General features: G+C 41.2%; 1 protein-coding gene across 3 annotated transcripts in view; it reads left to right on the top strand.

Annotated features, from left to right (window-relative positions):
- itpr2 (inositol 1,4,5-trisphosphate receptor, type 2) overlaps nt 1-16,054 on the top strand; it is a 165,432-nt gene that overhangs the window by 103,618 nt on the left and 45,760 nt on the right. For all 3 annotated transcript variants that reach the window (XM_088922826.1, XM_088922825.1, XM_088922824.1), the window contains 8 exons: nt 5,736-5,850; nt 7,988-8,175; nt 8,338-8,521; nt 9,239-9,495; nt 9,921-10,121; nt 12,000-12,110; nt 12,451-12,546; nt 14,542-14,661. In XM_088922826.1, the coding sequence (XP_088778952.1) occupies nt 5,736-5,850; nt 7,988-8,175; nt 8,338-8,521; nt 9,239-9,495; nt 9,921-10,121; nt 12,000-12,110; nt 12,451-12,546; nt 14,542-14,661 (1,272 nt within the window). The remainder of the gene's footprint in view (nt 1-5,735; nt 5,851-7,987; nt 8,176-8,337; nt 8,522-9,238; nt 9,496-9,920; nt 10,122-11,999; nt 12,111-12,450; nt 12,547-14,541; nt 14,662-16,054) is intronic.

Genomic DNA, 16,054 nt, shown 5'->3' with positions numbered 1-16,054 from the left:
AAAAGTCCTCTTTGGCCTAAAACTCTCATGACCACCGGGGGGGAGGAGAGAATTGTATTGCAAACACGGTGTCTACTCTGCTGTTTGTCCGCATAACATGATGCATGCTGTTCCCACAAGGGTCCTGAATATGAATGCTGATGTTTCCCGATTCCTCTTGCCTTACTTTTTCAGCATGATGTTTGTGGTGGCAGAATTGCAATGCGCCGTCTGTAGCAGATTGCCAATGCTTGTCTGTTTCTTCAGTGTGCCAGCGATGAGAGCTCAGGTTTGGTGATCTAGTATAAGTGGCATCTGAAATGGTTTTCCCCTCAACTCTTATATAACTCAAATATGTGATTCTGGCTCTTTTGACCTTGGGTTAAGCAAAACTCATGTCATGGTAGAACTGAGCTCCATGGTACCCCTGTTTGTTCTGTGTGCTATTTTAAAGTGCTGTTTTATGTGTGAAAATGATGTCATTGGCAGGCTGAGGGTGGTGTTTTGAGAAATTCCTTACTTCTCGGTGTTGTACAGATGTTTCTGTTTAGGATAGACAGCTCAGAAAATGGCAGCTGTGATCACTACGATCCTTGAAGAACAACCTTCCAAGATTTCAAAGTAAATAGATATGTGAAGTATGTTCAAAGCCTTTCATTTTAGATAGTTGAGTACTTCTTTATCATTATATGGATCACAGATTTATTTAGTCTGATAGTCTTTGTAAAATAAGCGGTCTTATCTGTTCTCAGAAGATAAGCAAGGTAGGGTCTTGCCCATATACTGTGGGTAGAGGGATCCTCCGAGGAAAACCAGCTTGCTGGAGCAGGTAGTGCTGGTGGACAAGCGTGAAAGACTTTTCTGTTTGCATCATTATTTCCAAACTGGTGCCCAAGTATGGTAACAAGGGGCACTGTGTTGCAGGTGACTCCGTTCTTTGAATAGAACGGCAAACTGTCTGTAAACAAATTCAGGGTCCTCAGTCATTAAACATCGCAATGGCACTGCTTGTACAGTAAGAGTAGGGGTGTGAACCCTGGTGTCCTGGTTCATTTTTTTATTGATTAATTTTTTCAATGACCATTTTGAGCTCCTTTAGTCTGGCCCTCTCAAATACCCCCCCAACTCAGCTGCTGAAGCAGTTTCTCACTTCTCTGTCTGATCTGGGGCTCTGGATGAAGGGGGTTCTCTATAAAGATGCAAGGAATTATTATCTTGCAAAAACCGAGTTAAGATGAGGATTTTTTAAAAACGTCAGAGAGAAAATGAGTGTTGTCATTTTTGGCTTTGTTTTATTTCTATATTTGTCATCTTATTCCTTGAAATGTTAAAAGTTTCAAAGATTACGGCACTGAAATAATTTTGCGATACTAAGACAAAATTTCGCAGCCCTACTTTTCGGCTTTGGTTTATTTAATATAGCTGTGCCTTCAGCTAGGCAGCCTCATAGCTATTCACAAGCTGTAGCGTTTTGCCAAGAAGGTATAGCATTATAGATGCCGCAAGGGGAAAAATAGAAATACAAATGAATGGCTCCTTGGCAGGCAGTGTTGTAGAAAACATGCTGGATTGTGGTTCACAAAGCACAAAGTAGCAATTGCTGTAGAACATAAGAAATGTTATAAACAAGAAGAGAGCCTTCTGCAGAATTAAATGCTTTGTGCACTGTTCCTCCTTTGTACCAAAAATGAGGTATGAGAAAAGGAGGAAGTGCATGAATGCCATAATTATAAAGCTGTGATTTGAATGAAGGAATAGCTACATTAGGAATATTGTTCATCTCTTTTTGTCACTGTCATTTTTTCTTCTAAAGTATTTTGAGATGTCATGTTGTGAAAAACCACTATCATCATTTTATTCCTATTTTTTAATGTGCAACAGTTGCAATTTATTGGTTAAGGTTTGGGAGACTCCCAGCAATTTTAGTTCTATTCAAATTGTCTTTGTCCACCCTAATTAGTTCACTAATGCAACCAAAGATAAGGGTTTTGCAGATAAGCTCAGACGAGCTGAGACAAGTTCAGTCTTCCTTGTCCTCCTAGCCAGGCCCTCAGCCCTCTAACTGAACTGCTGACGTATCTGAAATCTGTCTGCCTCACAGTCTATTAGTATTAATAGATTCATTTTACAATATGAGTGTTCTCTTCTCTTGCTTACTATGCTTTTCTATAGTGAATCCATTGTCGTGTGTTACTGGGATATGTTGTGACTTTAATCCTTTTTTTCTGAACTAAGCGCCAGTGAAGCTTCATCATTCCCTCGCCTGGGTTGCCCTGTCACCCATCACTATCATCTCCTCAGTAAACACTCTTTTGCACTTTCACTTCGAAATTGGAGTTCATCAGTTTCTACTGAAATATACTGAGCATGGAAAAAAACTTAAATTGATCATTGCAGACTGGCTGTGATGCACTCAGGGAAACGTGCATGAGCATTAAATCACTTCATCAGTCAGGGAGCTGAATGCGCACAGATTGTGTAAACCCGGTGAATGTCAAAGCCTGGTGAAAAAAAAAACACAGAATGGAGCCGATGCACCCCGCTTATCAAGGGGGATAAGGCTTTTGTGCCGTTGGTATGTTCAAAACTGGAATATGTCAGCATTTCACCTTTCGCCATCTGAGGGTTTCAGTTAGAAAAGTCCAGCCAGGCAAGGCGTTGCAGCCCAATCCAGTTGGTCAGTGGCTGGACACAGCCTGGTAGCCCACAAGACACTTCAACTTGCTAAGGTCAATGGAAAAGCCCAAAGCACGATGGTCTACAGAGGTGGCATTAGAGATCCTGGCTTGTAGTGATTGATGGCAGCCTGGCTGCACAGTGCTACACTGACTTGCTCACCTTGATCATGGCAGAACATTCGCCAGCAGCCATATCACCTGGTAACTCAACACTGGCAGCCCACTGAAGTTCAGCAGGTGTGAGCCTGGTCAGTACCTGGATGGGAGACTCCTGGGAAAAACTAAGGTTGCTGCTGGAAGAGGTGTTAGTGGGGCCAGCAGGGGGCGCTCACCCTGCGGTCCATGTGGGTCCTAATGCCTCAGTATAGTGACGGGAAGGCACCGTCCTTCAGATGAGACGTAAAAACCGAGGTCCTGACTCTCTTTTGTCATTAAAAATCCCAGGGCGTTTCTCAAAAAGAGTGGGGGTGTAACCCCGGCATCCTGGCCAAAATTTCCCATTGACCTTTACCAATCATGGCCTCCTAATAATCCCCCTCTATGAATTAGCTTCATTACTCTGCTCTCCTCCCCACTGAAAGCTGGTGTGTGATGAGTGTTCTGGCGCACGTAGGCCACACACTAGTGGTGGTGGAGGGGATCCCCATTACCTGTAAAAGGTCTTTGAGTGGAGTGTCCAGAAAAGCGCTATATAAGTGTAAGCAATTATTATTATTATTTTTATTATTATTATTCCAGCAAGACGAGGGTCATCCATATTCTGCTCATGTTACGGCGGCTTTCTTTCATGCAACGGTTATGCCGTGAATTCGGTACTTTCCAGAACTGTTCCCCGTTGGACACCTGTGGGATGACCTGGGGAAATGTTTGAAATCTGGGGCTCAGAGAATATTGAAAAGACACATGCTTGTCCAGACGACATGAGAAGAATTAGGCGAAATCTCCCAAGCCAGCGTTGTTTACCTGGTGCACAGCACGTGTTGCAGATGTGCAGGGCGCATGGAGACACGAGCCTGTCTAAACCCTGTGTTGATAATCCTGTAGATAGATAATGTGAATTAGCATAATAAAATTACCTGTCCTGTCTCTTCAATAAAATATTAGCGCACCTGCTATGAAAAATAACAAGTTCTTACGAGGAGAATGAGTTGATTTTGCTTCTGACATAAAGGGCGGGTTATTTTTCTGCTGCTCCGTATTTGCTCAGCTTTGCATTTTTTTTTTTGGTTTAGCTTAACTTGCCTTTATTCCTTCTAGACACCTGTTGTTTTCAGAGCTCAAAGTTTCAGGAACGTTTAGCTTTGAGGCAGTGCAAAAATGACTTCACTGGATATTGAGGTAGTGAATAGAAGCCAAAGTCAGATTAACTGTGTTTCATCTTAAAATAGACCAAAATTAGAATATTTATGCATTAAGAAGAAGTGCATTATATTCCATGGACTTCAGGGCCTAGTGTTAGGCAATCCAGCATGTGAGCAGCACCATGATTTTTGAAGTAACTCTGGATGTTGCTTGTTTGAATTCAAGCTCTCTGTTACGGGCCGAACACCCAACAGGAGTCAAGAAGTTTTACAGTCGCTGTGCCTTAATGCCCTTTATTTAGTAAACAGAAACCAGCTCATAAGATCAGAGATAAAAATGGGCACGCAGTGTGAACAAAGCTTCACTGGTGGTTTCTCAGAGGTCTTTTTGGCTTACCGTCTGGCCACTGGAATAGCTGGTCCCCTGCTCGTACGTCTGCAGCTCTCTTAGTCAGCTCTCGGCCTGGATCTGGGGCTTCCTTGGGAACCCATGCTCTCTGTGAAACAGAGCTTTGCACTGAGCTCACAGGCGGGCTGGATGCACCCTCTCACTGCCTACCTCACACGTCTCCCGAGGAGACTCAGTGCATTGAATAAGGGGCAGCTCAGCTGTCGGGGATCTGGCAGCATAATGACTGATAGCTGGCACCTCTTAGGCAGACCCTCACTCTGGCCCCCCACCACACTTAGATTCACTGGCCGCAGCCAGCTGGCCAGGAGCTTCCAGTGTCTGTGCTGACGTGGCTTGGTGCAACAGGGGCAGTGGACCCCTGGAGGCTCTGGACCACGACTGCAGCTGTGTCCATTCTTCGGTGGCCACGTACAGTCTGCTGTTTGTCTCCCCGGATCACAGATAGAAAAAACCACATAGCACAGGAACAGGCAACACACCTTGCCTTAGAGGAAATGTATATTTAGCATCTTGTCTCCCGAGACAACATTGCTTTGCCACAGGAAAACAGGAAGAGTGGCAGTGGGAGTGTAGAAGGGAACAGTTTGCAGAGAAATTGCAAAACATCTGCAAATAACATTCTGATGGCATAGTTTAGAAGCTGATGCATTATTAATGGCACAAGGAATAGAACACTTACAGGTCTTAGGCAGGCAAAGGTAATTAAATATACTGTATTGTGGGGCAATTATCTTTTCTTGTAGCCCTTTATCAGCAAATGAGGGAGCAATTTTCATGGACAAGTTGAGAAACATTTTGTTTTTCTGTGAACAAAGGTTTGAAAAATTGAACACCTTCTTAAAAACAGAATTAAAACCAGACAAATGCATTTTGTAAGAGACGGGATTTTCTGTTGTATATTTGCTAAGATATAAGAACAGAAACTCTTCAGAATGGGAAGCCCCATAATATCCCACTTGCAACTACTAGACTATCTACAGTCCCTGGGGTTCAAAAGTCAGAATAAAAAGACTATTTCCACAAAACAGAATCTGTGTAATATGTGCATGAGCTGTTCTTTTTTCTATTCAAGTCGTTGAAATTTGTTCCAAGATGTGAATTGATGTGCTGTAATTTTGCATGATTTTGGTTTAGCTGGAAAAACTGCGGGTAATACATAGCTATGAAGTTATCTAATATTTACAGCTTTAAGAAGTTCTCATTTTAAGCACACGAGCAACCAACATTTAAGAATGATTTATATTATCCGTTATTTGCTTCGTGTAATTTCTAGGTTGCCATGAAAAAGTTGTTGTTACCATGAAAAGGGGAAAATATACACAAAATCTAAATGTATGATTAATGCTGTTCTTTCTTATTTTTCAGGGCAATATATTGAGGAAAATTCTTCTAACTCGTTACTTTCGCAATACAAGAATTCTGTCCAAATCAAGTGATATCAGCAGTTCATCAGCAAATTACTCTAAAACGTCTTCTGGAGGTAGGTATTAAATGATTTAAAGCTGAAATAAAAAGAACACTCAAATGATTTTTCTAATCCAAATTAAAATGTATTTATATTGGTTGCCAAAGGCACTCCCTCTGACTCCACTAAAAGTTACCCTCTGACAGTGTCCTGTACATTAAACACAGAATTAAACACCAATATAACCTGTCTCTTTATCTTCTTTATCACCTCTTCCCACCTGGCTGAAAACAAAAGAAAACAGATCAAAAGTGCAAACTTACCAGCAACAAGCGGTCACCTCTGGAAGTGTTTGATGAATAGTTAAATAAACACTATTTTGTTGAATTGCTTCTTTTTCTGTTGGGTTTGGGATTTCTGGAATGGGAGTTCTGGGACCTACCAGCCTGTACCCACTCCCCTCTTCCCTCACTGCTTCTGTAATGTCTCACGTCCGGTGCCGTGCCAAGCCAATTAAAAAAAATGGCTTCTTGAAATACTTGATGTGAAATTATAGAGCCTGTTTTTGGACTGCAAGATGAAGCGCTGAGAAAGGCAGCTGAAGTCAGGTCTCAAGTCTCTAAGTATGGAAACCAAGGTATCTGGAAGAAATTGGTGAACCTTGACCAAAATGTAAATGTTTTTGGTTAATATTCATGCGAATTGTTTAGTGACATAAACTGCAAGTGAAGTGGTCTGATGTAGATAGAGCTCAGAGGGTCTGGCTTTAAGGGTTAGGACTGGAGGATTCAGTGCCTACAAAAATTATTCACCCCCCTTGGACTTGTTCACATTTTATTGTGTTACAGCATGGAACAATGATGGATTTAACTGAGACTTTTTGCTACTCATCAACACAAAGTACTCTATAATGTCAAAGTGAAAACAAAATCTAGACATTTTACTAAATTAATTTAAAATAAAAAACAGAAAATAATTGAATGCATAAGTATCCATCCCCTTGCTTTGACACACCTAAATTACCTCTGAAGTAACCCACTCTCTTCTCCAAGTCACAGAATTACTTGACTGGAGTCAACCTGTGGGCAGCTGAGGTGTTTCACATGATTTCAGAATAAACACACCTGTGTCTGGGAGCTTCCTCACTTAGTGCATTTCCAAGGAAACACTACACCATGAAGACCAAGGAACATTCCAAGCAAATCCGAGACAAGGTTCTTGAAAAATATCAGTTAGGGCAAGGATTTAAGAAGGCATTGAATATACCTCGAAGCACAGTGAAGTCCATCATTAAAAAGGTGAGAAAATATGGAACAACTGTGAGTCTGCCCAGAATTGGCCATCCTCCAAACCTGAGTGTCCGGGCAAGAAGAACCGTAGTAAGGGAGGCCACCAAGAGGCCTACGGCAACTCTGAAGGAGTTACAGTCCTCTATGACAGAGATGGGAGAAACTGTGTGAGACAACAATAGCACGCACACTTCATTAATCTGGCTTGTATGGAAGAGTGGCAAGAAGAAAACCTTTGTTGAAAAAAACTCATATCACATCTCGGCTGGTGTTTGCCCAAAGGCATGTGAGAGACTCAACAATTTGGAGGAAGATTCTATGGTCTGATGAGACCAAAATTGAACTTTGTTTGGTGCAAACCTAACGCAGCACATCACACCGAGAGCACTATCTCCACAGTGAAGCATGGTGGTGGCAGCATCCTGCTTTGGGGGTGCCAACATTGGAAACATGAGGCAATTTATTTGTATTTTAACATAAACATCATTTTATAGCAGAAATGTGTTCTATCAAAATTGAGAAGACCTCTGGCAACAGAACAGCATGGGTAGAAGGAGGCCCATCTGTACACCAAGGATTTCTGGGAGTCTGGAACAAGCTCAAGAAATGGCTGGATGAGATCTGGGATCAATTAACAAACTAACTACCAACATTGGGTTAGGTGGGGCTGATTTGCCTCTTGTTTGTAACCTTTCTTAACCAAGTTGGTGAAAGCCAGCACTGGCAATACTATTCCTGAAGAATCAGCCTGCTGCTCGTCATGTTCTAAGGACACTTCCTAAGGGAGTTGAGCCTGTGTAAAATGAATCCAATATAACTTTAGAGGCAGTAAAATTGCTCACAGGGTTCCCCTTTTCACCACAGAACACTTAATCCGTTTCATGCATTTTCTTATTGTTGTTTCTTTGCCTTTTTTTCTGGAGGTGTATCATCTACACAAGATTCAGACAAATCTGGAACCTGCATGACTGATATTCAGTGCCTGTTAGACAATGTTGGAGCTACTGAGATGGTGATAGACCTGATTGTTAATACCAAAAATGATAGAATCTTCCAGGAGAGTATTTTACTGGGGATTGCTTTATTGAAAGGCGGAAATACTCAAATACAGGTATGATGTATTTTGGTTTTTGCACAATGTGTCTTTGTATTCCTAGTTTCCCTTAGTACTGTCTGCATAAGATTGACACATAAACAGTGATTGAAAAAATATTTCTGTACCTGCAAGCTACTTTCTGAGGCTGTGCTCATGAAGCAACATTTTTTTTTCTAGAATTCATTTTACCATCAGCTTCGTGAGCAGAAAAAGTCAGAGAAGTTCTTCAAAGTCTTTTATGATCGCATGAAACTGGCACAGCAAGAGATCCGATCCACAGTTTCGGTGAACACCTATGACCTAACCTGCAAGAAGAGGGATGATGAAGGAGATGTGACAGCAACCAGGCAGAAGCAAACAGGTCAGTCCAACTTATCAGTGTCTGAACTGCCTAGTAACTGGATTCCGTTACCTCTGGAGGTCAACATCTTTTTGACTGTTTTACTAAATACATTAGAAAAAAAGTCAAGATATTTTGTTTATATGCTTAATAATTTTTTTGGGTTTTGGTTTTCTGGAAATGTAAACTCTGGGGGCAAACAGGTTCTAATCTCCCTTTCCCCCTTTAGTGCCTCGTTTCCAGTACAATGCCAAACCAATTAAAAATATGCCTTCCTTAGCTTTTCCATAGTTCATGCCCACTGGCAACATGGCACAGAGGACTTATGGGATATGGTGAAAAAAAAACTAGCCCCAGTAATAGAGGCTGAAAATTTGAAGGCTGTTTTTGCTGAAAAACTATCTTTTTCTTTTGTGATTAGATTAAATAAGGTTAGAAACTTAGAGGATTTTGAATTAAACACTAATTGTAGTGCTTAACTAATTTAGGCAGAAAATGCTTAATAATGCTAACATAATTTTTCAGTAGAATGAACATCCTATCAATATTACAGATTATTGATGGGGTAAAAAAAATAATGAGAATCAAAAGATAGATATCAAAATCTATTTGTTCAGGGGGAAAAAAAATACTACTAGTATCCTTCTAGCTACATTGATACTTTCAAGCTTGTCCGTGCGTTATGGCTGCATGGCAGGAAGAGTAAAATCTGTCCCACACACTTTGTAACTCTCACAGGGAAGGAATCCCCTCTGCACCTCAAGGATGAAATGAAAGGGCAGTTAAAGGAGGCCTCCTCTGCCACATCCAAGGCCTACAGCATGTTCCGGAAGGAGATCGACCCGGACATCGATCTGCTCGGCTCGGGGAGCGACGGGCTGGCGGCTGAGGAGGCCGCGCAGGACGAAACGCAGACGAGTCCCGCCATTGTGATCATGGAGCCCATCCTGCGCTTCCTCCAGCTGCTGTGCGAGAACCACAACAGGGAGCTGCAGGTGGGGCCGCACTTTGCCAAAAAGACGTGTTTCTTTGGCACTAACGGTCGTAACAAACCCCAACAACAAACAAAACATTTTGTATTTGGTTGTATCCCTTTCTGTGGCTTTTATGTCTTACGGTTGGTTGTCATGGTTTCTATAGTAGGTCCTCTAATTCTAGTTCTATATGGGCAACCAGTTGGTTAGAAATAAAAACTTATGTTTCAACTTCAAAAACAGTTCCTTGGTTTCCAGATTTCCTTAAAAGTATTCCCCCCGATGCTGATTTCTCTTACCCTGGAAGTAAGAGTATCGCCGTTTATATATCAAAGCTCGGGGACCAGAATCATTTGAGCGCGCTCGTACTGCCCTAGATGGCCTTGCTTTTTCTGTGGGAGGGCCGAGGCCGATCTGACGTTTTGTTTTCCCTCTTTATTACCCAGAATTTCCTCAGAAATCAGAACAACAAAACCAACTATAATCTGGTGTGTGAGACCCTGCAGTTCCTGGACTGTATTTGCGGGGGCACCACAGGCGGCCTGGGCCTGCTGGGCCTGTACATCAACGAGAGGAACGTGGACCTGGTCAAGCAGACTCTGGAGACCATCACAGAGTACTGCCAGGGGCCCTGCCATGAGAACCAGGTACCTCCCCACTCTGCCTTGTTTCACTTCCACTCTGTCAGACTCTTCACGCCTAATGTATCCCTCCTCACTGGTGGCCAAGGGGTATTGTCATTTAACTTACAGGTTTCTTCCAGCTTTTGAAGGCACAAATGTTTTACTTGCCACAATAACATGACGTTTTAATTGGGGGGAGATCAAGCCCCCAGATCAGGTTCTGATGTTGCATCCTAATAGAGGAGGACCCTGCTGGACATTTATTTACGTGGCAGCTGGTGGAATGTGTCAAGGCTGGGTGGTGCATTGGTTAAGCCAAAGGGCTTGTTACCGGGAGTTGAGAAGCATCCTTGTGCTCTGTCATGTGAGTGAGACCTAAAACCAGGGAATCACTCGAGGTGATTCTGCAGCATCGTTCACTTCCCAGTCTCGTGGATCTCTAGGGATAGAGGCTGTCAGCCAGATGACTGAGCACAAGAGCCGTGACCCTTTCTTCTCCCAGTATACAGTCCCAAAGACTCCCAAAGTGAGTTTAAAGTGCTACAATGAAGACTCAACACATACTTTTTTCCTTCTCGGGTGCTCATTTAGTATTCAGAAATACATTTCATAAGATACTGTAGTGTCTTGTTAAATGTTGAACTTGGCAGGGTTTTTTTACCTTGATGCTTTTTGATCTTTCAACTTTGGAGGTCTGCTCTCTGTCTCTCATTCATTCAGTCATGCATTCATTTCCAGTGGCAGCTCAGTTCAGTGCAGGGTGGCAGTGAGCCAGACACTAACATGATAGACAGTGGGATCGATGAAGGAGGCACCCTGGAGGGGACACCAGCCCACAGGGTACTCCCACATAAACCCAGACAGCATGTCTAGCAGGAAACCAGAGCAGCTGGAGAAAAGTAATGTGACCATGGCGAAGAACATATCAATTCCGCGCAGAAGGTTCTCCAATCCAGAATTGAACCCTTTAGCCCAGAACTGCAATAAGATGTTTATCTTAATGGGGTGGAGCGGTGGCACTGTGGTTAAGGATCTGCACCTGTGGCCGGAAGGTTGCTGGTTCAAATCCCATGGCTGGCAGAGAAATCCTACTCTGTTGGGCCCCTGAGCAAGACCCTTACCCTCAACTGCTCCAGGGGCGCTTTATAAATGGCTGACCCTTCGCTCTGACCCCGAGCTTCTCTCCCTGTCTGTGTGCCTGTGTGTCTCATGGAGAGCAAGTTGGGGTATCCGAAAAGTTTGTTAAAATCTCTGTTTTTTACAGTATTAATCCTTATTCCTTTTACTTAACTGCTTATATGAATTTTAAGATTTGAAAAGTGCTGTTGGCATATTTTCCCTTTTAAAAAATTACTTGTTTTTAAATTCAAATTGTCTACCATTACTTCTGGCGAATCGACTGCAGGAGCTCAATTTTGATATTTTTGTTGTACTGATTTTGGAAATGTAAATACAAAGTTAAAGTCTTTTAATATACAGTTAATATATATAGTTGTATTTATCGGCAGTTTCAGTGTTGGAGAGGAAAGTTAGTTTAAAGTGATCATAACCTTTCACACACTGTGGACATTTTGCTTGTGTTAGTTTGGTAGATTATTACTTTGGAATTCGTGATATGAAGGTTGGTTGGCATATATGAGAGAAAAAGTAGATTTACATGAAACTGTTTTTATTCAGGAAATGAGTCTTTCTGTCTGTCCCCCAATCTTACTGATAAGCATGATTTTTATAGTCTTTGAAATATTCTAGGAAATTGGAAAAACCCAGAAAAAAAGTATTTTCACTTTTGACACTTTGGCTCTTGCAGTCTTTTGTCTGGGTTTGAGTTCATTTCAGTCTATGTTACACCTTGACAAATGAAATTCCACTCGGCGGTAATCTGCATATTCTTTTTTTTTTTAGACCTGTATTGCAAAACATGAATCCAATGGAATTGACATTATAATAGCCCTCATTGTGAATCAAATCAATCCGCTCGAGACAAATCGTATGGACCTGGTCCTGGAGCTGAAGGTACTCTGTCAATCCCTTGTATTAACACACCTACCGCATATTAAAACACCAGTGGAGTGTTTTGTGTTTTGTAAAACTACATTAAACCTTCCTGCTGTAAAACTACATTGAACTTTATTGCTCTAAGTAATTACAGTGGAATTCTTGTGGTTTTTATTGAAAACACTTCAGAATAGCTCTGAGTAAATTTTGTCAGCATACTGTAGATTTCAGGGATTTTGCATCTGGAAACAAGTTTCTGGAGGCAGAGAGACATTTTTTCTGTGTGTTTCAGCATTCAGCCTTTATGAAAGCCCTGTAGTGGTGATGAATTTATGTGCTGTTTGCTCTTTCTCTTCAGAACAATGCCTCGAAACTTTTGCTTGCAATAATGGAAAGCAGACATGACAGTGAAAATGCAGAAAAGATCCTGTTCAAAATGAGACCAAATGAGCTGGTAAGAGAAAACACTAAGAGTCATTAGGTTTCAACATTCCTGGAGGTGTGTATTTGTGACCATGTGTGTGTTTTGTTAAAAGAGGGAACTTCACTATGTGAAAATGGAAGCCGTGGTCTACTCAGAATATAATTGTAACAAGTAACAAATGTAAGTCTTAATTTTGTAGGGTTCAATTCTTCAGGGGTTGTACACATTGACAGGATAATTGGTAATGTAGCATCCATCCATGAAACTGAATGTTAAGTGACAAACATTCTATAGAAACTAGTAATAATAAATAAATAATCATATTACATTAGTTAAGGTTATGGCAATAATAATCAGAACTAAACACTAAACTAGAGGATCATGTGTATGGGAGTAGAATTTTAGGGGATACATTATAATATACTTGGGTTGATTTAAGTACAGTAACTGCCTGGATTTGGATTAAGAATTGTTTAATGGATAAAAAGCAGAAAGTACAGATATGTAGTGTGATGTTACTGTGGTGTACCATGGCAATCTATATTAGGATTTGCTTTTACTATTTTATATCATCGATCTACAGTAGATTCTGGTATAGTACATAAACTGATCACATTTGCACACGACACTAAATAAGAAGGAGTATCTAACACTTTAGAAGATGCAAAGAAAATTCCAAGGGATTCAGACAAAATTCACGACTACGCAAATATCAGTGACAATCAGTCACCAGAGGACACGACTGGAAACAGAAGAAGACCAGGACGCAGTTCTCCAAGAAACAGGAGGCATTTCTTTACACAAAGGGCTGTCAGAGTGTGTAACAAGCTACCCAGTTGCTAATGTCGCTACTATGTCTTCTTTTACGAAAATATGGGATCAGATCCTCAAAACGATTAGATAGTAGCAACCAAATGAGTTACACAGGCCACTGTTGGCTTGAAAAACTTCAGACTGCAGCATCTACAGCACAGGAATTCCAGGAAGAAATCACTCATCCATGCTCAGAAGGACTGTAGCTCCTCCGTCTGCAGGAAATGTGTCTGCACGCTCAAAGGCCATTGAGGGGTAATGCTGAAAAGTGAAGGAGGAGATTTTTATCTTCTGCGGAGCACGGAATATCTGAGCAGGTGACGAAAGTGATGCGTGAAAGTTTTATGAATGCTGTTTTGCCCTTGACAGAACCGACGGAAGAGAACATGTGAAGACATTGAGACTTTTGCCACCTGTTACACTGTTTAAGTCAACCGAAGTGGTGGTAAAAGTTTGATATTGTAGAGAGGAATGTCCTGTAATGTAGGAATGCCTTTAGCGCAGACTGAGGGCAACCATCTTTCTCGACACAGCATTGATGTTCCCTGTCCTTGAGTCAACGTCTTTTCCATTCCCATGAGCCAGACTGGAACTGTTGATTTTCCAGCAGGACAATGCAAGACCACACAGTGCTGGGATTACAGTGACACAACTTCAGTGACATGGACAGCAAACAATGACAAGGTCTTGCTGTGGCCAGTTTTTTCTTCTTCTCTGTGACTGAAATATCTGTGGGACCAGTTCACCACCAATGAACAACCATTGAACAACCACAATGAACAACCACAAATGGCCAGCCTTTGCCGACCAGCTACAGCTCTACAGGAAGAGTGGTGGACCATTGCAGAGCCAGATGCTTATCAGATCTATGCGCCATTGCTGCCAGGATCGTCATGTAACCTTTCAAAGGGTTTTTGATTTTGGCAATTTTTTGGTTTTATACTGAAAATTATCATGATATTTGCCTTCACGTATTCTGTGATTTTAATGTCCGGGGTGATGTTTACTCCAAGACTCATTCCATTAGACCTGAGTAGTATGTTTCTTTTGTAAGTTTGTTTGGCCGTGTAGCCACAATCAAGCCATGCAGGTACTTTACTGATGTAGTGCTTTGTTGTCATCATTCTTACTATCGTAAGGTTAGATGAGATTATGACGGTCAGTGTATTAACCGTGTTCACGGCTATTTTTCCACCTTGTTTGTGTGTTTAGGTGGATGTGATGAAAGTGGCATATAGCCAAGATCTGGACACTGAGGGCGATAAGGAAGATGGAGGAGATAAAATCCACCCAAAAGATGTTGGTCATAATATATACATCCTGGCCCATCAGGTAATCTCATGTTAAACTTTGTGTTAAACTTGACCTGCTCACCTGTTCTGATCGGATAATCCATAATATGACCGTTTTTCTTCCATTCTGTCCACCCCTGTTCCTCATTTTAAAAGTCAAAGCTGCTGATTTGAACTGTAGTAACTCAATAGGAAAGTGACACTCTGGTAGCTAAAAGCCAGACTACATACTGTATAATAATAAACACCGATATGTGAGCAGCATTCATTTGATTACTGTTACGCAACAGGATACACTTGAAGTTCAGTTGTTCTTTTGTTTTTTTGAAGATTATTAAGCCTGGACCCCAGGAAGAATCACCTATTATTTATTATCCACTCAGTATGCAATTGTCAGTTGTGTCTTTACATCATGGCTCATACATGGGTCACAGTCACATATAACTAGATCCAGAAATATTTATTAATTGTTTTTTTTTCTGCTGGTTGGCTGAGTTTGGATTTGTCTTTTTGTCCTGTCTGATCTGAAATATTAACCTTCACCAGACGCGTTGCTCGCAGCTGCATTCAATAAGATGCATTTATTAACATTTACAAAGGATTGTTCTACAAAAGCAAAAACTACTTTATTGTGGTTGTTCCACTACAAGCGGTTTCTGTGCCAGACTTTGTAAAGAGAAAATTCTGTCAAAACGTAAGCGCAAGTTCTTATTTGAAAAAAAGTCTTGCATGAACTAGAAATTAAAAGTTAATCTTTGAAGATGACTATTTTTATCTATATAATAGCACTTTTAAGCCTTCGGTCATTTTTATTGCAGATATAGATGTATTTCATTTTTAGCATTAATTAGAAAATGTATTTCAGAGCATGTACATAGTGTTAAAGTGAAATGTAACCTTTATTCTACAGAGATGCCAGGTCTTGCAAGTTTCAGGTTCTTCTTTTTTTAATTTAAACCTTGGTGTCAGACAGTTATTTTAATCTGCTCAGACATGAAAGTTTTTATAAGCGGCCACTGCCGGGCTGCTGTGGTTTTGTTTAAGTTTTTTTTTGTTGCCAGTACTGTTTCTCCCCCTTTTTGTGGTTTGGTTTACCAGCAGAGCTCGACATTCTCGTAAGCATCTGCTCTGTCGTGCATAGAAAGAAGTGTTTGTGGTGAGAAAGGTCAAATACAGAACAACAACTAAAAAAAGGGCTTTTTCAATGCTTGGGCCATGTGAAGGAACAGCCCCCTTTTGTGTTACGATACATTGTTGATTGTGTGTTTGTGTTTGGCCAAAGTCATTGTGCATCAAGAACGTTTAGATCTTCACAATGGGTCAACCATGATCACATTGTTTTACGGATCTCATATGGTTATTCGTAAATCGGGTAGCTACTGTACTATAGACCAGACAAGTTAGATGGACTGAACAGTCTCTTCTCACTTGTG

Source organism: Atractosteus spatula, chromosome 8 (genome assembly GCF_055471065.1).
Source record: "Atractosteus spatula isolate fAtrSpa1 chromosome 8, fAtrSpa1.hap1, whole genome shotgun sequence".
In the NCBI taxonomy this organism is placed as follows: Eukaryota; Metazoa; Chordata; class Actinopteri; order Semionotiformes; family Lepisosteidae; genus Atractosteus; species Atractosteus spatula.
This window is presented reverse-complemented; position numbering and strand designations above follow the sequence as displayed.